This window comes from Miniopterus schreibersii (assembly GCF_964146895.1).
Source record: "Miniopterus schreibersii genome assembly, chromosome: 10".
Classification (NCBI taxonomy): domain Eukaryota; kingdom Metazoa; phylum Chordata; class Mammalia; order Chiroptera; family Miniopteridae; genus Miniopterus; species Miniopterus schreibersii.
This window is the reverse complement of record NC_138110.1, coordinates 1,436,860-1,459,386: the sequence shown is the minus strand read 5'-3', so window position 1 is coordinate 1,459,386 and position 22,527 is coordinate 1,436,860. Positions and strand designations below refer to the sequence as shown.

The window sequence follows — 22,527 nt, the reverse complement described above, 5'->3', positions numbered from 1 at the left end:
GCTCAGCAGGCCTGGGCTGCTGCTCTGATTTTCCTGCTGTGTCACCCATCACTGGCTGCGCACTGGGCTGGGAGCGGTCGGGGAGTGCCAGTGGTGCCCAGAGACCCACACAGGGCAGCGCCTCCCTGGAGCCCAGAGCCTGGGAGTCTGAGGGGACTGGTGAGCGTGCGGGGGCAGGTGCACGGGGTGCCGGAGACCCCATGCTTTGGGGCGACATGACAGAGATGCTGTGTTCCTGTGAGCCCGGGGAGGTGGGGCTGCACCCACTGCCCTTTGTGCCCATGTAGCCCAGGGCTGGGCTGAACGCACAGGTGAATGAATGAGTGGATGAGGGAAGGAGGCCTTTGGCTGTGCCCACCTGGCTGCTGGTGTCCCTGGCCACCTCTACAGTCTCCCTGTGGTCTGTTCCCAACACAACCGCAGAGGCCCCTGTCAACTGGAGACCGTGTCCTTCCAACCCTCGAACCCTCTGCAGCACCCCCTTGATGAGTCTGTGGAGGCGCCTGGCCCTCCCTGCTCCCCGGCCAGCGCCTGCCTCGGGGTCTGTGCACAGGCATGTCTGCTGTTCTCCATGTTTCCCTTCCCTGTCTTGCCGCCTCAAATACTGCTTCGGGGGAGGGGCTCTGCCTCCTTCATGGGGTCTCTGCAGAATCCAACAGGACCACAGACCCAAGACACAGAGGTAGATGAAGGCCCCACCCGGCAGTTGGTTTTGGTACAAAGTGGACCGTCCAGGAGACTTCCCCATGTGGCTCGGCCCCGGCCTCTGCCCCTGCCCGGCTGGTTCCCCACTGACAGCTTTGGGGGCTTCCGATCTCTGCAGTAACAAGCAGGGCTGTGATAATCCAAGGTTCAGAGAGGCTGAATGAGTTGCCCAAGGCCACACAGCTGATTGTGCAGAGCTGGGCTTGAACCTGAGTGGTGTCCCTGGGTGTCTGGTCCTGCCCCTCCTAGTGGCATGGTTCGTCCATCCAGGTCTCGCCCTGGTTGTTTGGGGGATCCGTGGGGCCAGGGCTGGCAGTATGTTCTCACTGCTGTCCAGTTGCTGGCCCTGTGGGCAAGGTACTCGCCAGGCCCTGGACTGTAGGTCACGTTGATGAAATGTGGGGACAGAGCAGTGCTTCCCTGGAGGGCCCGGGCTGAGTTTCTGCACTCACTCATTCCTTCATGCGGTGCCCCCATGCCGCATGCCCCTTTGTTCAGCTTAGTGTGGCAATGACTACAGGGCCAGGAGCCCATGGTCCACTTTCTGGAGCCGGCCAGGGCCCTGGGGAAGCTGCTGCCTCCTCAGAGGGAGTAGGACACATATTCAAGTGGCTCCTGGCAGGGACCCCCTGGGCATGTCCTCCTCCTCCCCTCCTCCCTCGGCCAGAGCTGACCTCGGCTGACCACCACTCAAAGAGGCGGAGCCAGGAGGGGATTAAGGGGCCCCCTCCCCTTATCAGCCCAGGCTGCAGCAGTCGGGTTGTGGTTCTCATTGGAAAACGTGAGTCTCCCCCTCCAGGCTGCTGGGTCCCCACCAGGCCCCATCCTGCCCCCAGGGGCATCAGCAGATACCTTGACCTGGCAGCAGAGCCTGGCAAGACCCCATCCCGCCAGGGTGGCCACTGGCGCCCGGGTGTCCTCTGGGTGACTACATGGAAACCCCACTCCATCTGTCACTGACGGGGCTGTGCCTACAGCCTGGGGCTCTGTCTATGGAGGCCTCATTCCCAAATACCGGTTCAATCTCCCCTTTAGGGTGAAAGCTAACCACAGGGGCCCAACTGGCTGAGGACTGGATCAGCAAGGTGCTGTCTCACCTCCCCCAGTGAGTGTCATGAGGGGACTGAGAGGGGCCCAGGCTCTCTTCCTCCTGTCCTATGCCTCCAGGAAGGGGGGCAGGAGGGGGAGCAGGCCAGTCCCCTCCCCTTGCCCCTGCTCCCTGATCCCAGGTTTTGCCCCAACTGCTCCTTAGAGTCAGGTGAGACCATCACACCCTGGAACCACAACCTGCCTCTTGCAGACCACGCAGGGCATGGACCACGGCTCGGGGCACAGCACCTCTCCACAAGGTCACTCAGTTGTGAGCAAATACACATAGTGTCTATGGTGATGGGGGCCCCAGTTCAAAGGAAGTGTCTGTACCTGCGCTGTCCAGCACAGTGGCCCCGAGTCACACGTGGCTGCCGAGCGTTGGCCGGTCTAGCCGAGCCCTGGTCAATGTGCAATACACATGCATTTTGAAGACCCAGCTTAAATATGAGACAGAATCACAGGAGCACTTTCTGTGGTGACATGTTAGGATGCTACCATTTTGGATACACGGGGTTAACATATATTAGTAAAATGAATCGCACCTGTTTCTTATTTTTTCTTAACATGGCCACCACCGCGTTGAAACCACACCTGTGGCCTGTGTTTTATTTCCATTGGACGGCAGGCAGATATTCACCAAGGAGACACCTGATGAGGGTGTTTCAGGGGCAGTAATGGCCGTGACAGAGGTAAGCAGTGTAATGCGCCCAACGTGGGGGTCAGGGATGCTGCTCTTGTTTCTGTCCCGAGAGTCCTGCCTGCCTGCACTGACCTACTCGACCAGAGTGGCAGGGGATGGGACCTTTGCCTCCCAGTCTTCTGTTTCCTCACCTATGGGGTGGGGATGGGGACACTGGCCACCCCCTCAGGCTCCATGCCGCTCAGGAGAGCCACGGTTCTGAGGATCGCGCACTTGGCTTGAAAGGACCCAGGGCAGCCCTGGGCAGGTGACTGTTGGTTGGAGCATCATTCCACACACCAGAAGCTTTTAGGGTTAATTCCTGGCCAGGGCACATGCCCAGGTTTTGGGTTCAATACCCGGTCGGACATGTTTGGGCAGCAGCTGATTGATGTTTCTCTCTCACGTTGATGTTTCTTTCTCCCTACCTTTCTCTCCCTTCCCCCCTCTCTTCCACCCTTTCTCGAGATCAGTGGAGAAAACCCCCTGATGAGGGTTAGCAGAGAAAGAAGAATGATGTTTCTGCTGGGGACGGCTAGGCCTGGTGGTCAGTATGTCCCGGGTCCTCACAGGCTTCTGTCCAACTCACTGGCCTTTAGGCCTGGCTCCCCGGAGGCAGACGAGGGATGGGGCAGGGAGCCTAGTCTCTCAGGAGCCCAGCCCCACCCACTGCCAAGGGGTGTCCTGTTTCCAGGCTCCCCGGGAGGCCGGTGGGTCCTGGCTCCCGTGGGCTCTGTCTGTTCTCGGGAGTGGGGGCCAGCTGTGAGCTGAGGAAGCCACCACTCAGAATGGTTGGGAAATGGGTGGCCCCAGCCCTGGGGGCCAGTCACCTCCTGAAGACCCTCCTAGCACCTGCGCTCTGGGCCCAGTGGGAAGCTCCCTGCACCTGACATCTCCCACCACTGGGTACCACCTGCGGCCCCAACCCTCCTTTCAGGGAAACACTGCCCTTTGGTTTATGGCTGTTTTTCATTTTTCTGGGACCTTTGCACTGGGATCCCCATGCACTTGGCATGGAGCAGAAGTCTCCAAGGCCATTAACCCCTGGCTGCCTCACCCAGGGTGCTGGGACAGTGCCATCCCTCCCTGACCACCCAGCTGCTCTTAACTGTCCCACCCTGAGGCTTGGCCTGCAAGGGCCAGGGCCTGGGTCTCAAAAGGCCAAAGCCACTTGGGGACACTGTAGACAACTCTATGTGAGAGTGAGTTGTTAGTGGGTATGGTGGGGACCAGTCTGCAAGCAGCCAATGCCTAGTAAGGCAGCCTAGAGGGCAGAGAGTGTGGATCTAGGGAGCCCCAGAGCCCTTAGGGGGAGGGAGGGGGCAGTCAGCAGTGTGGATCCGGAAGGTGGGAGGAGGCTTCGCCGTCACCTGTGGCTGGAGGGGGCTCCAGGTGCAGGAATTGGGACCCTGCTTGGGAGAGAGACCCAGGACTGACCAGAATTGTTTGGGGACATCAGGGATGAACCTGAGATCTCACACATGGGTCCTGCTGCCTGAGTTGGGCTGCTGCCAGGGGCAGGTTGGGGGTAGTGGCAGGGCTGGACTCCTGACCTTCCCTGGGTGGCTCTCTGTGGCTCCAGGAGAGACCCCACTTTGTTCATTTTTCCTTTTTTGCTTGTAGCTGGATTTAACTGTAAAAAGCAATAAATTACAAATCTGGAAAAACATCCCTTGTCCCCACAAAGGACGTGGCTGTCCCCAGATGACTGATGGCTCTGAATTAACATTATTTAGTATTTATAACTTCCGTGGACAGAACTTACAGATGTTCCTGGGAAATCCTGCCTGCTCTTGGGTATTTTTAGTGCCCATTGTCTGTCCTGTCGAGATTTTTCTGGATGTCTCTCTGAGGAGGGAACGTGAGCCCATCTGGATCTCCAGGGAGTTGGGAGCCAGGGAACCCGGGGGGCACAGTCTCTCTCTGTGGGACTGGAGGGGGCTGGGCTCTGCGGAGGTGGTGCTTAGACCCTCAAAGTCCCTCAGTGGTTCGACCCAGGACTGGTCTCTACTGAATTCCTGAGCTAGGAGCTGGCGGGGAGTGGGGTATGGGAGTGGGGTAAGGGAGTGGGGGAGATGTCGGGAGCCCCCATCTTATTAGGGAAGCAGGCATGTGTGTGTGTGTGTGTGTGTGTGTGTGTGTGTGAGGGCTGGGGGCGGAGCAGTTCCCCCGGAGAGTGGTGGGCACCATGGTCAGTGCAGTGTGGGAGCCCTGGGGATGATGGGACTGGCCAAGGGGGTCTCAGGATTTGTGAGCAGCCTCCCTCCTCCCTGCAGGGAGGGCCCAGGAAAGGGCTCCTTCTCTGTCCCAGAGCCAGGCTGGTCACTTGGTTGATGAGCAGCGAAGATGGGGCTGTGGGGTTGGGCCTGTGTTTTCTCTGGTGGCTGAAGTGCTGTGTGGTCCTTGTGAAACTTCGAGGACACAGGCAGCGTAGAGGACAGGTGGCCGAGGCTGTCCCATGGCCAGGTGGGTGGCACCAGCGGCCTTCACAGCTGACACTTGGGCTCTCTGCAGATAGAATACGGGCACAGCATGGCTGAGTGCTTACCCCGCTGGCCATCGCCAGAGGCAGCTGGGGCTTGGGCCTGGACCCAATCAGGTCACAGAGCCCTAAGTGCCCACTGATGCCGGTCAGTAGAGTTCGCTTGTCCTGGATGCCCATGTTCTCTCCCCAAGAGCTGCAGACCACGTGTGGCCCTGAGGCGTGGGTTTGGGGACTCTGTCCGCTGCCCAGAGAACCTCTGGCTGCCATCCCCCTGGGCCTGGGTATGAATTCCCTAAGGCCCCACAGAGGGGCTGGCTTGCTCTAAGTGTCTCTTGGCCTGAGAGTGAGCTAGATGGACTTTATTTGAGTATTTAATGCCCCCTCTCATTCATAAAATAAACACGAGAGATTTCTATGTGGTGGCTGTGAACTCCTGCAGGCGCTGCGCAGAGCCCGGGCCACAGTGCAGGAAGCGCCCCGAACTTGACCAAGGAGGTGCAAGTTCCAGTGGTGCAGGCAGGAAGCGAATGGACCTAGAATTTTAGTTTGGAGGGTTAACGGGGCTGGGCTGCAGCGTCCTAATCTTTCACCAGAAAACCCGGCAGAGATTGGAAGGATGCCGATGGAGGAGCAGGCGCCGGTCGGCTCGGGAGGGGGATGGGACATCCTCTCCGTGTTAAGTGTTTTCTGTTTGGTTTGAGCTTCAGGACAACTCATTACACCTTCCCGGGTGCCTGGTGGCAACTTTGAGGCTCCGGGCTCTGCACTGTGGGACTCAGAGGGGCTCATGGTGGGGGCGATTGTCCACCGCTGGATCCCTCTGAACTGAGGCAGGTGGTACCTGAGGGAAGGGCCCCCAAAGCCATTCATCATGGTTTCCTGCTCAGCTGAGGAAATCACACCACCCGTTGCTTCCAGACCCTGTCTGTCCCCCTTGCTCCAGCCTTTGACCACAAGGGTGGCAGATGAGCCAGTGGGGACCATGGCTTGTTCTCCTCGGGGACACCACCCTCCAACCCAAGCCTAGGCCCCACAGTTTATAGGCGGGTCAAGGCCATGCTTAATCTCAGGGGCAGACCATTTTGGTGGCCTCAAGCCGGTGCCCTTGGGTGACCTCTGAGCTCTTTCAGTGGGGATGCTGGGGGGCTCCAGGCTGGCTAGGTAGTGTGTTAGCCCCTCTCTGACTCCTCCCACCCCCCTCCCCTATTTGAAATTGCTCGAAGGAGGCTCCTGAGAAAAGAACACAGCAGGTCCGGCCATGAAGTGTTTTCAGAATTTTCTTCAAAGCCTTTAGAAAAACTCCTCGCTTGGTGTCCCTGCCACCTGGGGCTGTCTGCCACTGCCCGCCCTGCCTGTCCCCCTGCCACCTGCCTCATCTTCCGTGGGGAAGCACTGGCACATGTCCACCTGCCTGGCTGAGTTTTCCTCGGCCCTTGCTGGCCCCAACATCACCCCCTTCCCACCTGGGAGCCTTGTCCAGCAGGCATCACAGGGTGGGAAGGGACACATGCCCCAGGACAGGACACCAGGAAATGGGGGTCTGTGGTTATCAAACCTAAGGTGGTGTGGGGTCAGGGGTTCAAAGCCTCTCTTTGTCCTCTGGGCCTCTCTCTGTGTCTCTCTATGTCTCTGTGTCTCTCTATGACTCTGTCTCTCTGTGCCTCTCTCTGTCTCTCTGCCTCTCTCTGTGTCTCTGTGTCTCTCTGTGTCTCTCTATGCCTCTCTGCCTCTCTCTGTGTCTCTGTGTCTCTCTGTGTCTCTCTGTGACTCTGTCTCTCTGTGCCTCTCTCTGTGTCTCTGTGTCTCTCTCTGTCTCTCTGTGTCTCTGTATGCCTCTCTGCCTCTCTCTGTGTCTCTGTGTCTCTCTGTGCCTCTCTCTGTCTCTCTGTGCCTCTGTCTCTCTGTGTCTCTCTATGCCTCTCTGCCTCTCTCTGTGTCTCTGTGTCTCTCTGCCTCCCTGAGCCTCTCTCTGCCTCTCTGTGTCTCTCTGTATCTCTCTGTCTCTGCCTCCACCCATCTAGGTCTCTCCATTCCCGGCCTGGCCCTCCTGGCCTCACTCCTCCCTTCCTGCCCAGGCACATGCCTACTGTGGGGCCACCGTATCCTGCCCCATTCCTGGCTACCAGAGCCTCTGGGAGGTCAGGAGCAGGGGCTCTGCCCACGGCCGTGTTCTGAGGTTCTCTGCTCATTAGAAAACAAAGACCAGCCAGGACAGGGTGTGGCCATTGGGCAATCTCTAAAATGTTTATGTTGAACAACTTGGCCGTTCTACACAAGAGACTGGCTCAGAAATAATGAGTTCAGAGGTCAGACACGAAGCCCTCAGACCATGCTAGGTCTCCTGTCCCTCCCCCAGGAGTCATTTCCAAATCTCTGGGAGCCAGAATCCAGTGGACTCAGCCTGGCCAACATCCATGGGCTTCTGGGTTAGGCCTGTACCACCTCTTGCTGCCTGCTGTGAGGCCACCCTGAGTGAGCCCGGCTCTGAAGGCCCCTCCAGTGGCCCCCTTCCTTTCCCAGGCCCTGCACACCACTGTCCACCTGTGCAAACGTCCAGCCCCACCTAGTCCCCTGACCCAGGACAGCCCGGGGCTCCACAGTCTGAACTGGCCTCAGCGATGGAGCCTCCGAGGCCTGGGCCCTGCTCCGAGGGGGCGGCAGGCGGCCTGGGGTGAGGGAGGTAACAGCTGATCCTCCTCTTCCTGGGGCTCACCCAAGGGAGCCCCTTCCTGCCTGCGTGCACAGGGCCACGCTGGTGTGGAGGGTGAGAGCCACCGGACACGCCTAAGGCCAGGACAACTCAGAGCCACTGCACGGTCCACTCCTTCAGGACCGACTGGGTGGGGATGCTGCTGGAAATGGCCCAGGCAGGGTCCCCTCGCCCTTTCAACCCCATTTCTGGGAGCACAGTTATCATGAATCACCCCTACCCGAATCCTCCTCTGGGAACCTCACCTGACCCACTTTGTCCCCACTGCCCCCATGGCAAATGGACAGGCTTCAGGGGAGGGGTGGCACCAGGAGGGGCCGATCAGACGAGGTTCATTCACGCTTGTACTCCCCACCCTGAGTGTCGGCAGGTGCTGGGCTCCCCACAGGGACATGGGATGAGGCCCTGCCCTCAGGGAAGCAGTTTTCTGGTGGACGAGACCAAGGGGGATGGGAGCATTCAAGCTCGTGGTCACAGTGGACAAGGGCCAAAGGCCGCGGGGGCCCGTCTGAAGAGGTGGCCTTTAAGCTAAGGCTGCACAGACTGGAAATGGCCAGGGGGAGGAGCGGAGTCTCTGCCCTAAGCGGGGAGGCACAGGCAGCCTGAGCATGCAGTCCCAGCCGGGGCTGCCCTGCCCCCCCCAGGCTCTAAGGCCAAGCAGAAGGGACAGTGGCCATCATCTGCCTCTGCTGAACCTGCCGTGGGAAGAGACCTATTCAGATTGTGGCCAGGTCACCTAGTGGCCCCAGTGGCCCCTACCTGTCCTGGAGCCCCCCACCTACCCTTCCCATGCAGGAGGAGGCAGTGAGGCTGGTAGGCAGGGCTGGCCGTGGAGACCCCGTGGAGGCCGCCTTCATGGTTATAAAAGCCAATTCAGAGAAGGTTTAGGGAAAAACATTTTAGAATAAGCTGAAATTGTTCAATACTCTTGCAATGCTGGTCTTTAAAGGCTCACAGACACATTCCCCTGGTCTTGTTGGGCATCTAGGTTGTTTCCACTGTGCAAGGGCAGCCCAGAAAGGAGGGGATGGCTCTGTCTGTAGGCGACTGGATTACCACCTCAGCGCTGCCTGAGAAAGACTGGAAGAGGTGGCATCAGGGGGTCTTGGCCTCCGAGTACCACGTCATCCGTTAGGCACAGACGAGGAAGGGTGTTGTAGTCAGAGGGAACAGCACATACGAAGGTCCAGAGCCATGATGTGTTTGGAGATTGGCAGGTGTCCCGTGTACCGAAGAGTGGCTGCAGGCGCTGTGAAAGGGGAGGCCTGAGCCACGGGGCAGCCATGCTGGGGCCAGCTGAGCAGTAGCTGGGGCGGCACCTGGGCTGGAGCATTTGGAAGCAAAGGAGAAACAGACCCAGATTTGCATCATGGAAAGTCTGAGCTCCGGCAAGTGGAGGGGTGGGAGATGGGCTGTGGCAGCAATTCTGTGGAAGGGGTGGACAGAGAGGAGGGCCCCAGCCGGGGGTTTTCCAGGGATCAGGGAGAGGAACAGGTTTCAGGGATGACACCCAGGCAGGGAGGCCTCGAGGACATATCCTGCAGGAGCTGGGTGTCTCCTGGGCCCGCTGGCTCCATGGGCAGTGGAGAAGAAAGGGTGTTGGCTGGGGGAGAAGGGTTCAGGTTCCTCTGTGTTGCCCTGGAGTCCAGTGCGGAGGCCTGCTTTGGCCTCCTGTCTCCCGCCCACCCCCCTCCCTCCCTCAGGCCCCAGTGCAGCCAGACGCTGTCCACCAGCGGTGCCGAGAGCCCTTTATCAGATAATAAATAAGTCGGCTGGAGCCGTCCATGTCAACATCTTGGCGGGCCTAGCAGGGCATTGCAGGGGGGCTGCCCATGAGGGCCTCCGCATGGCCGTCGACGGCCAGCCACTCCCACCCTGGCTCCGATGGGCCTGCCAGGCTCAGCCAGCCCCCTCTTCCTCCAGGCCGGTTCAGCTCCTGCTGGGACTCATGTGGGTGACAGACAGGGCACCCCAGCCTCCCAACCTCAGGGAGCCCCATCCCTCTGGCCTCTCATCTGCCAAAAAGGGTCTACATGGGGGCAGGGACCTGGGGGAGCCTCGTCAGCCTCTTTCTGAGCCCCCGTCCACCAGGTAGCCCCTGAGTCACCACAAGCTGTCCCTGGGCTTGTGGCAAAGGGAAGAGCAGTGAGGAGTGTGGGGACCTTATCCCTTCCCTGAGACTGTGGTCTCCTGTGTTTGGTGACAGAATGATGGTGACAGGGGCAACTGTTCTTCTTCTGATCTGGTCACATAAAAGCTGGTGCTGCGTGGCTTCCCAGAGGACCGCTCTCCTTGATAAGCACTGTGCGTGGCTCCGATGGGAGCCTGGGAGGATATGAGCCCGTTCTGCAACAAGTGGTCTTTGGCCAAAGCAAAGGGGAAACCAGCCCTTAGCCCCAGCCCCACAGAGGCTCTGGGGTCCGGCAAAGCTGGGACAGCAGGGTGCAGAGTGGTGCTCACCTGAGGGCCCAGGGGACAAATGAGCACCATGTGTAAGGTTAAACATGCTGAGAACAACTGCAGCAAGGTGGGCAGGAGGCAGGGTGAGCGGGAGCCTCTGGCGTCACGGACCCTGACCCCATTGTCAAGGACCTGTGTGTGCATGCATGTGTGTGTGTATGCACATGTGCATGTGTAAGTGCGCGTGTGTGTGTGCATGTGTGTGTGCGTGTGGTGGGGGGCTGCTTCTGTTTCAAGGAGCGAGCCTGCAGCATTGTACCTGAGACACTTTCGGCAGCTGCTCTGTGGCTGGAGTGAAGCAATGAATTAAGGGCTGGAAGGGCAAGGGAAGGGTGCCTTATAAATGATTCTGATTTAAGAAACCCCAATTGAGGGCCCCTGGGTGTCTCCCCCTTTTCTATGCCCTGTGTGCTTCATTTTTCGGCTACACCAGCAGGGTCTTCTTCCCTCCCCAGGTGTCGGGCAGGGGCTCGGTGGACACTCTGGGATGGGCTGGGAGATTTGCAGGGTGGAGCACCCCTCCTCCGGCTCCCTGAGAGGCGGCTGCTTTGGCTTGAGAGAAGCTGGGAGACAAAGAGGTGAAGTCAGGCAGGCCCATGAGGTGGCCTTTCTTTCCACCTTGTTGCTATGATAAGCAGCCCCAGCTACACGCTTGCTATCCTCCCAGGGATTGGTGGTTTATGACCAGTTGGCAGAGCCTTGGGGCCATAGCCGGAGGAAGAGCTGCAGGAAGGGGGTGCCCTGTGGCTATATTAAGGTCCTGACAGCTTCCGGCCCTGAGAGGCAGTCGGTGGTGGTGGTGTGTGTGGGGGCTTAAATTTAGCAGTAACGCCCATGCCCAGAGGTGGGGGCTCAGTCTCCCTCATCCTGGGCACGCCCTTAAAAATTACAAAAAGAGACCAGAGAAACCACTTCTTCCTTTCCTCTTTGTCAAATTCACCCACTCCATCTGTGGGGACCCTGCCCCATTGGCCCACCCTGCTGTGGTCACCTGCAGGAAGCCTCCTTGGGTTGGTCAGTGCCAAGTGCTGCCTCCAATACGGGGGACTCCCAGGGCCGGGGCCCACTGCAGTGTGTGTGGGTTACAGATGGAGAAACTGAGATTCCAACAGAAGCCACTGGGCTCCCTGATGGCAGCACTGTGCTGTAAGGGTGCTATGCTGTCCCATCCGTGTCTGGGCCCTCATGTGGGCCTTGTTGTGGCCTGGTGCCTCATATCACCTGGTGACTCAGTTTCTCTCATCAGGTGGTCCACCCGCTTGGAGAGGGAAGGGCAAACGATGGGGGTGGATAGGGCAGAGCTTCCTCCTGAGGTGGGTGAGGGGAGGTTGGATGAGGAAATGTGACCCCTAACCTCCTTGTGCCTCAGTTTCCTCATTGTGAACAGTCTCCCAGGAAGCCTGTGGGCATGGATACGAGATGGCCATGAGCTCTCTCCACCAGCCGCCTTGCATCTGGTCACCAGGCAGGTGCACCACCCCGCAGGCACTCCCATAGCCCCGCAGCCCTGCTCCCATCTCTCCTGTCCCGTCTGCCTGTGGAAAGTGCTGGTTGTAAGCCACTGGACAGACCTGCCCCTGAGGAATTTCCTCTGCAGCCTGGCACTGGCTGTGTGGGTCCTTCCCTATGCGGCCACTGCAGGATCCCCTGGAAGCTGGTGAGCATGCAGATTCCCAGGTCCCAGGCATCATTGATCTTGCCCCATTCACTGAAGTGCTGCATTTAACTGGCTCCTTGGGGGAGGGTCCTGTGGCAGCTCTGGGAGGCTGGGGATCCCCACTTCATGAAGCTGGAGCGAGGCGGTGGGCAACCTCGGAGGCGTTCTGCTTACGAGTGTCATCCATCCTACAGAAGCCCTTGAGGGCCCCGGCGGGACTCAGAGTGGCCAGTGAGGTCCAGCAGACTGGCCCCTGGGACGAATTGCTGAAAGGGATGGTCTGAATGTTGGATTTGTTGGAACTAGTCCAGGAAATCCCACAGGTGATGGGGACAGAAAGGCAAAATCAAGGTCTTTATTTTACATATCTTCTTATAGCCTCATGTGTCTGTTTTTTTGTAAGACATCATGTGAAAGCTGGGCTGGTTGAACCTCTAGGGACCGCTGCAGGTGAGTTGACATTCTGGACACTGACTCCAGGGAGGACAGACAGGGTGGCCCCGAGGCTGCTCGAGCTCCTAGTCAGCTCACCATATTTAAAAGATTTTTGAGCCCGGCCGGGCGTGGCTCAGCAGTTGAGCATCGACCTAGGATCCAGGCGATCGGGGTTCGATTCCTGGTCAGGGCACATGCCCGGGTTGCGGGCTCGATCAGTGACTCTCATCATTGATGTTTCTCTCTCTCCCTCTCCCTCTCCCTCTCCTTTCCTCTCTCTGAAATCAATAAAGATATATATTTTTTAAAAAGTTGAAAAGATTTTTGAATCAAATTGGGAGTTGGGGGAAAGCAGCTTTCAATTGGAACACTTTACATTAAAAAAAAAAAAAGTCCAGTTTCTGGCTTCCTTGGAAAAATCAGGAGGTCTTGTTGGTGAAAGCAGCACCCAAATACAGGTGACAGTGGCCCTCTGGCCGGTGTGCCCCACTCCCCTCCATTCCCTGTTGCCTCCCGACATCAAGCTCTTAGTAGCTACCCACCAGCTCCCTTGGGCAGAGCTGTGTCTAGCCAGCAGGACCAACCACTTTACCACCCACCCCGTGAGGGGCTTCTGCAGGAGAAAGGGAGTATGATTGGTAATCCTGCTGGGACAACCGACAAGCCTGGACATGTGCAGCCCGTGAGTCAGAACGGTGCACAGGTACTTCACTCTGCCCATCAGAGACACTCACACACACAGACTCAGCCAGAACAAGGTCCTTTACTGTCCATGATGACAGCGAGGTGAGGGGCTTCCCCTTGGGGTGACGTCCGGCACTGTGCGTGACCTCCACACCTGTCCCTGGCGGTGCTGCGCTCAGATGAGCAAAGTCCCCTGTGCTGTGGCGCCATCACTCAACTAGGAAAAATGAAGGACATAGCCTGCAGCCTGGAGGCTCTTTGTCTCCCGTTTTGGCCTGGCCTTGTCCATTCCACTTGTGATCCTGGTTTTACAACAAAAGGTTGAGTTTTTCCATTACTGCAACCTATAAACATGACAGCACTCAGGCCGGCGGTGGCTCCCTGGTCAGTGTGGTACAGAGCCTTATGCAGCTCTGTGTGTTGGGGGGGCTCGAGCCCATCCCCATAGCCTTCCTCCTGCGCTGGGGCCTGACCGCCATCTGTCCAGGTCTCCCAGCTGTGTGTCGAGGGACACCCAGAGCTTCAGGATCCTGCTGGCTCCTGTCTCTCCTGGTGGGTGGGCCCGGCAGGCTGTCCCCCGTGCTGGAGCAATGCGTTGGGTTGGGTGGGTGACTAGGCCAAGGCCAGGGCACACCAGGCCTCCTGGCGCAAGGCCCCTCCGAGGCCAGCCTGGGAGCCCAGGGCCATGGAGGGGAGGGCGAAGTCCTCAGGCTCAAATTTGAACTCCAAGTGGCTGGAGGCCAGGGAGTCATCCGCCTGGCTGGAGGCCTGCAGGGAGGACAGGGGATGCGTGAAAATGGGGGAACGCAGGCCACCTCACATAAGGTCATGGGGTTGGGAGACTTCATCCTAAGGGATTCACTCCTGGAATGGGGAGGGGGCCCCTTGTGAATGTCAACGTGATAACACATGCAGAGCTCTCAGCCCACATCTGCCTCAGGTCGGCTCTCGGCACCGATGACCAACTGTGTGGCCGGCCCTGAGCTCCCGGAAAGGCCTGCAGGGGCTCCGACCTAGCCAGGGAGTCAGGTGCCTGAGGAGGTGCCTGGGAGCTGCTTGCCTTACCTGGGAGGTGACACTGGGCCCAGCGCAAGTAGGGGATACCAGGCTGGGCTTGGGTTTCAGAGTGGCAGCTGAGCTCTCAGGTTTGGGGACAGAGGATGGCTGGGAGGCTGTGGTATTCCCTGTGCACCCTGGGAGGAAAGGTGGGACGTTTATAGAAGCTGTCACACGGGGTGTATCTTCTTCAGTCCCTCCTGCCTCCCGGCTGGGTGAGCTCAGGCCACCTAGCCTTTCCCCCAACCAGAGCCATCCCAGAATGGGTGTGGGGATTTATACTTCAGGGGGACAATGCTTCCACCAAACATGTAAATCTCTAATGGTGGAATGTGAGACGCTCAGTGGGACTCCACAGGAAGACCATGAGCCCCACTGGAGGGGCTGGGGGTGATTCTAGTGGCTGGGGGTCCAGGCTCCCTCCCGGCATCCTGGTGGGCCCTGGCCCTGCACCTGAGGAGCCCTTGGTCTTGGTGACATTCTTAGGCTTCCGTTTCCGAGTCTGGATGCTTTCCTTCTTCATTGCCAGGGGCCGGGGCACCTGGCAGAGACATGCAGGGTGGGTGGTGGGTCCCTCTCCCTGCTCACCTCTGGGGCCCCCTGTATGGCCCTCTGCCCTGATCTAAGTCCCGCACAGCCAGTCACTCCTGGGGCCGACATGTCCTCAGCCCTGCTGGGTGAGCTGCTGCCCCTGTGTTGGGACTTTCTTCCAGGCCAGATGGAGGAGCTGTCCCACCCCAGCCTCCGGAGCTATCGGGGCCAGGGGGGCCACGGGGGTGCAGAGGCACTGCTAGTGTCCAGCTTCTGTCCCCCGGGTGAAAGGCTGTGAGCAAGCCACAGTGACATGATGAGCCTCAGTGAGCCCACCTGCACAACGGGCCTGAAAGTAACTGTGTGGGCCCACCCGTGTAACACGTCAGCCCCAGCCCACCCCTGCCTTGTTCCTCCCTCACCCCCTGGTCCCTCAGTGGCAGGAAGGTTGGTCAAGTGACCCCACTCACCCCATGCAGCTTTGTGTAGAGCCCACAGGCGTTGCACACGGGCTCGCCGTCTGCATTGCGCCGCCACAGCGTGGTGGTGGTCGTGCGGCAGTTGGTGCAGCAGAGGCCGGCGCGGCGGGTGGAGGACTGTGGGTGGGGAGGCCAGTGTGACCTGGTGCTGGGGCCCCAGGGCTCTGGGCTGCCGGACTGGGCACAGCCGGAGGAGGGGGATGGAAATGGACTCAGACTGACTGGCAGCCAGGTCCGGGCCCACGTGGGTTGTGAAGGTGTTGTGAGGCTGTCCTGACTCCATGCCCCGTGAGCCAGGCACAGGTCACTTCAGCTTTGGGCTTCAGTTTCCCCATCGGTGAAATGGGGGTGATACCAGACCCACCACAGGCCTGTTGTGGGGCTAGAATCTCATGAAGACCCTGTATTTCTATGATGGGGGTGGCACCTCTGGAGGTCAGGCCCCAAGCTGGACAGTTGGGGACCTGCCTCCCAGGACCCGGGACTCAGCACAGGCGCAACTCAATAGCTCTCTACTGGACAGTGGGCCGAAGGCACTGGTCCCACTGCACCTCAGGTCAGAGCAAGATGGAGCCCACTGGAACCTTCCAGAGGCCTGCCCCCCTTTCACACCTCTTGGCAGAGCTGACCCCTAATCCTGCAGGTCCACATCCGACGGGAGACCCCAACTCTCCCTGTACTTGGGTGCCTGACGAGGCCCAGACAACACTAACTCCAGGATCCTGAGAGAGCAGGCTGTTTGAATCTCAGGAACGGGGACCTAATGGGGACAGAGAGATCTGAAGGGCCCTCCCATCAGCTCAGGATCTCCTGGCTCCCAGAGCCCAGTCTCTCCTCTCTCAGCATGGATTCTGCCTGACTCACATTTTGGTGTTTGGAAGTATTGTCACCCACATCCTGGGAGCTGCAGATGCTCTGTGCCAGGCCCAGGGTTCCCCAAGGTATCTCAGACCCAAAGCCCTTCCCTGCATCTCAGAAACATCGCCTGCTGGTGGCACCACCCCTCCCCAGCTACCTGCCCCCAGACTTTGTCCTTGGGGTGCTGCTCTCTCCTCATCTCAACCCCTGCCTTCGGAAACCTCTGAACTGGTCCTGTCCTTTCCTTCGTTTGCACTGCCTCTGCCTGGTCCAGGTCCCCGGGCCCCTCGCCTGGACCACAGTGACGCAGGGTGCCGAACCTGTCCTCCCCAAGTCAGCCAGGGTGAGCCTAGGCCACATCAGTTACAGAAGCCCATGAGGCCCCCACACTCAAAATTGTCCCAAGGAGGTATGTCCCCTCCTTGGTGTTGTCCAGCCCAGGACCCAGGCCAAGGGCAATTAAGAGGCTGCCAAACCAAGCCACGAAGGGAACCAGACCTGGGTTAGGGGTCAGCAGACAGGGGCCAGCCTCAGTTTCCCCATCTGTCAGCAGTCTCGAGGTTCCTTCCTTTTGCAATGACTGAGGGTAGCCAGCCTGCTGACCACCCACTTCTCCGAAGCTGTGGTCAGAAGTCAAGGGCACAGGCCTGCCCCCTGTGAGTGGCCTGGGACGGGGAGTTGGGACCTGTCTGAAGCCTCCGCACCAGGCACCAGCCGTTCCCAAGAAGACTCAGGCCCTGAAAGTGACTCTCCACAGGAAGTCTGTGGCCACAGCCTGACCGTGCCTAGACAGCAGTTGGTTTACTGGACACGAGGGTCTCGCCCTGCCCTGCCCCTCCCTTCTATCTGCCCTTCAGTGCTGGGAGCTGTGCCCACAGAGGGTGCCCCGAGTGCAGAATCCGTACACGTGGAAAACAGCCCCCCAAAGCATGCAGACCCAGGCCCCTCTATCCCAAGGGTACAAGGGGACACCTGGAAGCCGCATCTGAATCTTATATAGTGAGCACAAATCCAAGTTAAGAAACTGGAGATTAAATTAAAATTAAGAAAATGGGGGAAAACAATCCAAAGTGGTTGCTCATTGATCTTGCCCTCTCCCCTCACCAGACTCGTTTCACAAAGGGGAAACTGAGGCTCAGAGGCTTTGAGGGGCTGCCTCCTTGGGCAGGACATGCTGCGGGGACACGTCCCAGGCCTCCATGTGCCTGCCTCACAGCGGGCCCAGCCGCTAGGTGGCCACTTTCAGGTACCTCTCCGCCAGGCCTCTTCAATGCAGCTGATTTTCTGTTTTGGTTTGAAAATGAAGTGAAACTTCAAAGGCTATGGCTGCAGCAGAGCCATTTGAGCTCTGGGACATCCAAGTAAACCAGGGAGGGGGCAGCACAGAGGAGAGGCACCCATGGCGGTGACAGAGCAGGGACAGGGAAGGGCTCCGAGGGGGGGACACTGGGAAGGAGGGAAGCCTGTAGGTCACAAGTGCCACAGCCACGAAAAATGGCTTCGATTTCAAACAGGTCCACAGACATCTTGGAAGGAGAGAAATACGTGGGCACATTTAACATGATAAAGCGAGTGTCTGTTGTTCAGGGCAAACTTCTGGGGACGAGAGTCTATGAGGCAGGGCTGTGCTGGAAGGAACACCCGTCTGGTGAGCAGTCAGAGCCCCAGTCAGGGTTTGATTTCCTCAGCGAAGGATGCTGGGCGCCCACTGGCCACTTCCCAGAGCTGGCCACCTATGGCCAATGAGCCTACAGTCCCTGACCTTGGCTGCCGGCTCCAATGTTGGGGGGGGGGGTTGGGGCTGCAGAGCACCTGGCTCTAGAAGCAGGCAGATGGGGAGGCCCACGGGGATGGGGTGGCCCACAGGGATGGGGAACCACCACAACCATCCGCCCTGTGTGTCTGCACTGACGAAGACCTCAGGTCAAATGACTAAGGAGGCACATGGGAAGCAAAGGGCAACACAGATATGAGCCTGCAGGGAGGGGGACCTGCTTGTTATTGTCACATTCCTGTATTCTCGGTGACAACATTCTAGGGTGTTTATAATAATTTAAAAGAAGGTTAGGACAAGTTCTTCCTGAGGAGGCCCTTCCAGGTCTGGCCACACACAGGAACAGTGAGGCACTGGAGTAGGAACAAGTCTGAGACCACCAGCCCAGCCCCACCATGGCCAGAGCCATGTGGCCCAAGCTCTGGTCTCAGGACCCTCTATGAGTCTTGGGGCTTCCACGCCAGCCTGGTCCTGCCAGGGCTGGCTGCAGGGCAAGCATTGGGGCCGCCCTCCCTGAATGCCAGGTGGGAACCCCAAAGCAAGTCAGAGTGAACCCCTAAGATTCTGCTTGGGGAGAGACAGGGAAGTCCCCTGCCCTACTCAGTAAACACTTACTGGGTGTGTTCCATGCTCAGGTCTGCGTGGGCCTGGACACAGGTGACCAGACTGTTCACCCTCTGTAGCCTGTAGCCTTGGGGAGATGAGTCATGCAAGGTCCTCTATCTTATTAAGCATCTTAAATACTCTGTGTCCCCCAGCCCAGCAAACAGAGGCCAAGTGCCCATACTCAGCCTGCCCACAGAGCCGGCCAAAGCCAAACTGCCTTGCCAAGCTGTTTGACTTAACCTTTATCACAGCATGAGGACAGTTCCCGAATTCATCTTCCAGGGGCTTGGGCCAGGAGACCAAGGACAGGGCAGGGGGCTCAGCACGAGGTGGGACACATGGGACCCTGAGGTGGGCGGTCCTGGTCTGTGTCCAGGGCTTGCCGAGAGCAGGCTGTGTGCCCAGGGACGCTGCTCAGTGTCTCTGAGTTCCGAGCTTACCCTCTGGCTGTCATGAGGATGAACGTCTCAATGCTTCAAGAGCAGCCTTGTCTGCATACCCAAGTCAGGGATTTTCTGCTGGGAGGTAAGCCCACAAAGGGTGGGGACACCTTCTTGTCCCGATGACCAGTGTGTCTTTGGCACCCAGTTCGGCACCCAGTTTGGCACAGGGAGAATGAACAGAGCCGGAGGAGGGGTTGGCCTGCTCCTTGGGGTCAGGGGGTCTGGGTTGCGGCCCCCAGGACCCTTCTCCTCTTAGCCTTAGTTTCCCCATCAGTGAGCGAATATACCAGATACTGGCTGGTACGGCACACCAGGGGGTGGGGGTCATGAACGCAGGGGCAGAGACAACAGTGTGGGGTGATGTGGACTCTAAGGGGCGCCCTCTCTTTGAGAGGCACAGTGTGGGTGGAGGAAAGTTGGGGGACCCACAGATCCCCAACTCCAGGCCAGAACAGAGGGAGAAAACAGCAGCTGCCTTGGACCTGCCTGACCTGGTGAGCCCTGCTTCCCACCTGCCCAGTCTGGGGCTCAGAGGGTGGCCCAATGCTCCCATAGTGGGGGCTTCAGTTTCCAATAAAGGCCTGCAGCTAAGCCTCCCCTCCCCGCCAGCCCAGAATGACAATGGTGCAGGCTGGCTGGGCCACCCTACAGTGTCAGCCAGGGACCGGCTCCCCTCCACCCCCATCAGGGCCTGCCACCACAACCGACCAGAACCAGCCAGATGACTGATGCTGACAGGACTCATACCAGCCTTAGACCAGAAGGCTGGGCACCCCCAGCACTGTACCCCCCGCCCAGACCTTGGCAGGAGCCGCTGTGGCCTTGCTACCTTAGCCAGCTCTAAAACCAAACAGGCCCTTCTACTTACTTAAAAATTACGTGAACATCCAATGCACAGAGCAAAGTAACTATACCTTCAAACAGCTTCTGGGTTCTCTGCCCCACCTGGGGCAAAAGTCAGGTTCCCAGTCTCCAACTCCCACCCAGACGCCCAACAGAAGGAACCAAAAGTGGAAACAAGTTTTGCCCGGGGAACAAACAGCCAACAGCCGCAGGCCTGGTCTGGTCCCATCCCTGCAGGGTCGGGTAGAAAGTGCTCCCCAGCGGGGCAGCGGGGCAGCGGACCCAACGCTCCTCCTGTGTCCTCTAACACAGCACCCACCCAGCAACCACCTTCCCCTCCAGCCCCAGCTCCAGCCCCAGCTCCAGCCCCAGCCCCAGCCCCTGCCAGATCCCCTGCGCACCCACCAACTAGCCAGGCAAGAAACTTGTCACCCAGTCGCCTTCAAAGCCACAGGCCTGAGCCCGCAGCAGGCAGTCCCTGACCAGACGGGGAGCCCAGCAGATCTCAAGCTCAGGGAGACGGCCTTCTGTACTTCCCTGCCATGCAGGACTTGGGCGCTGCCGGGCTGGGTCCCGGGCCCGCAGCCTCACTCACACTCACCAGGCGCTTCTGGGGCCGCACGAGCGGCCGGTTGACTCCGTTCATCTTGTGGTAGAGGCCGCAGGCGTTGCACAGGTAGTGGCCGGTGCCATCTCGGCGCCACAGTGGCGTGGACAGGGCCCCACAGTTGACGCACTCTCGCCCCTCGCCAGGGAACTCCTCCGAGAAGCCAGGCACTGCGGGCACAGGCAGCTCCTGGGACAGGCTCTGTCCCTCGAGCCTGGGCGTCTGCAGCACGTTTTCCTTTTTGTTTGTTTTTTTGGGGGCCTTAAAATTACCTTATTGCAAAATATATTTTATCTAATTTTAAATTTACATTCACTAAAGTTTGTGAAAACTTTAATTTAAAACACTCCTTAGGGTTGGTTTTTATAAGGTGGGGGAGGTTTCATAAATTAAACCTCCGGCAGGAAAACAGGGACTGCCCCCCACGCCCTCCCGAGGGTCCGTCATCTCGGCCCCTGGGGAGGCAGCAGCGTCTACACTGGAGAGGGAGGAGGTGGAAGGGCCTTGTGGTCTGCGAGCAGAGAGAATCCCAAGGGGCCAGACCTCCGGATCCTACAAGGACCAGGGACCGGTCAGCTTTGCTGTGGTCGCAACCATGGGAGGCAGCGCAGCTCGGCCTCCATGGGGCACTGGGCACTGGGCGGTGCATACAGGGCCCTGGGGCCCTCCAGGGGGGCCAGGCACTGGCAACAAGAGGTGGAGAGGTTGAGAGGGCAGTCAGGCCAGGTAGGAGCAGGCTGGGGATCCATCGTCCCTGCCAGGGTGGGCAAGGAGGAAAAGCAACCCGCTCCTGAAGAGGAGCCAGTGGGGCCAAAAGGCTGGTCTAGGCTGAGGCTGTGCAGCCTCAACCGCTGGAGGGACGGCCCTAGGGGGTCCTGGGGGGCAGCAGGCAGAGGCCTGGGTTTTGTTTGGGCCAGGGGGTGAGAAAGTGTCAGTGGCCCTGACTCTGCAGGAACAGGGTGGAGCGTTCTCGGCTTTATGGGCCTGGAATCCGATGATCCCAACTCAAAGCCTGGGAGGCACCGGAATCGGGTCTCAGATTAGACCATGTAAACATTCTTGAGCCCTCAAAGCGGCAGCCCACTTAAATAAGCCGGAGTTTTGAACTTTATAAAATCACTTCCAAAACTTTTCATAAAGACGGTTAACGTGTAGGCTCAAAATTGGCACCATCCAGAACGTTGGGTTTGGGTGAAGGAGAGAGAAACAGGTACTTTCTTCTAACGCGTAAGAATTCGGGACACAGGGCTCTCATCTCGGGGTGGGTGAGGCTGTGGTGGAGGCCGCATGTCCCGGGTGCTGGCCTGCCCCCTGGGGTGCCACCTGGCCAGGAAAGCTCTGCACTTCGTGGGGGCGGGCTGCGCGCCCTCCTGGCCAGGACCCAGCGGGGCTGCCCCCGCCCTGCACTCACCCAAGGTGGCTCTGCGGCCAGGGAGGCCGGCCTGGCGGCCCTGCAGGCTGTGCAGAACGCCGCCCTCGAAGGGCGCGGAGGCCCAGGACGCGGCCGCCTCGCTGCTCACGTAGGCCGGGTACGCGGCGGGGTACGGGGCGCCCGCGGGCCGCCCGAGCGCGGCCTGGTACTGCTCCCGCGCCAGCAGCGCGCCCCGGTAGGCGCCGCCGTCCCCGCCCCGCGCGCCGCCGGCGCCGCCGGGCCCCGGGGGGCTGTGCGGGCAGAAGGCGGCGGCCCCGGCCGGCGGAGCGGCGGGTGGGTGCGCGCTGCCCGAGCCGAAGGCCGAGGCGTCCGCCGAGGCCGCGTGCGCCCACCCGGGGTGCGCGGCGGGCTGCGGGCCCGGCTCCCGCGGCGGCAGGTAGGGCAGTGCGGAGGGGGCGCGCGCGGGAGGCACGAACACCGGCGGGCCGGCTCCCGGCGCGCGCAGGAAAGCGCCCCCGTCGGCGCAGGCGGCCTGGCCCGGGCCCGGGGCCAGCGCCAGGCTCTGGTACATCTTCCCCGACGGGCCTCGGCCTGAGCCGAAGAGGGGCAGATGCTGAGGGCGCGGCCGCGTGCGCCCAGCCGCCGCGCGCTCGTGCCCGCAGGTGCTGCCCCGGGCCGCGCCCCCCGGCCCGCGCGTCGGGGGCGGCCGTCCGGCGGTCAGGTCGGCGTCGGGCGCCTCGCCGCTGGGACCCCGAGCTCGCTCCTCGCTGCCTGGGCCTCCGAGGTTCGCAGGGTGGGCTCCGCGTGGGCTGAGAAAAAGTGAGCCGGCACGTCTCCGGTCCGCGGGAGCGGGGCCGGGCGCTGGGGCCCCCGGGGAGGGTCGCGCGCCAGGGGCCCGGCTGGGGCACTCACTGCCCGCCGCGAGGACCCGAGGGCGCGGGGTCGTCTCGGGCCAGCGACGCGCAGTCTGCAGACTGCGATCCAGAGGCCCAGCGGCTCCGCCGGGAATCCCGGGCGCTCCGGCCGCCCCGCCCCGCCGCCCGCGCACCGC

At 60.0% G+C, this 22,527-nt stretch overlaps 1 protein-coding gene across 1 annotated transcript; it reads right to left on the bottom strand.

Annotated features, from left to right (window-relative positions):
* Window positions 1-12,968: 12,968 nt before the first annotated feature.
* Window positions 12,969-22,047, bottom strand: GATA5 (GATA binding protein 5; the record flags this gene model as incomplete). Its single annotated transcript, XM_081148877.1, has 6 exons — window positions 12,969-13,675; window positions 13,973-14,100; window positions 14,417-14,504; window positions 14,965-15,090; window positions 20,099-20,274; window positions 21,516-22,047. 6 exons carry the CDS (start codon window positions 22,045-22,047, stop codon window positions 13,520-13,522), a joined length of 1,206 nt encoding a protein of 401 aa, XP_081005003.1. The 3' UTR covers window positions 12,969-13,519.
* Between the last annotated feature and the right edge of the window lie 480 nt (window positions 22,048-22,527).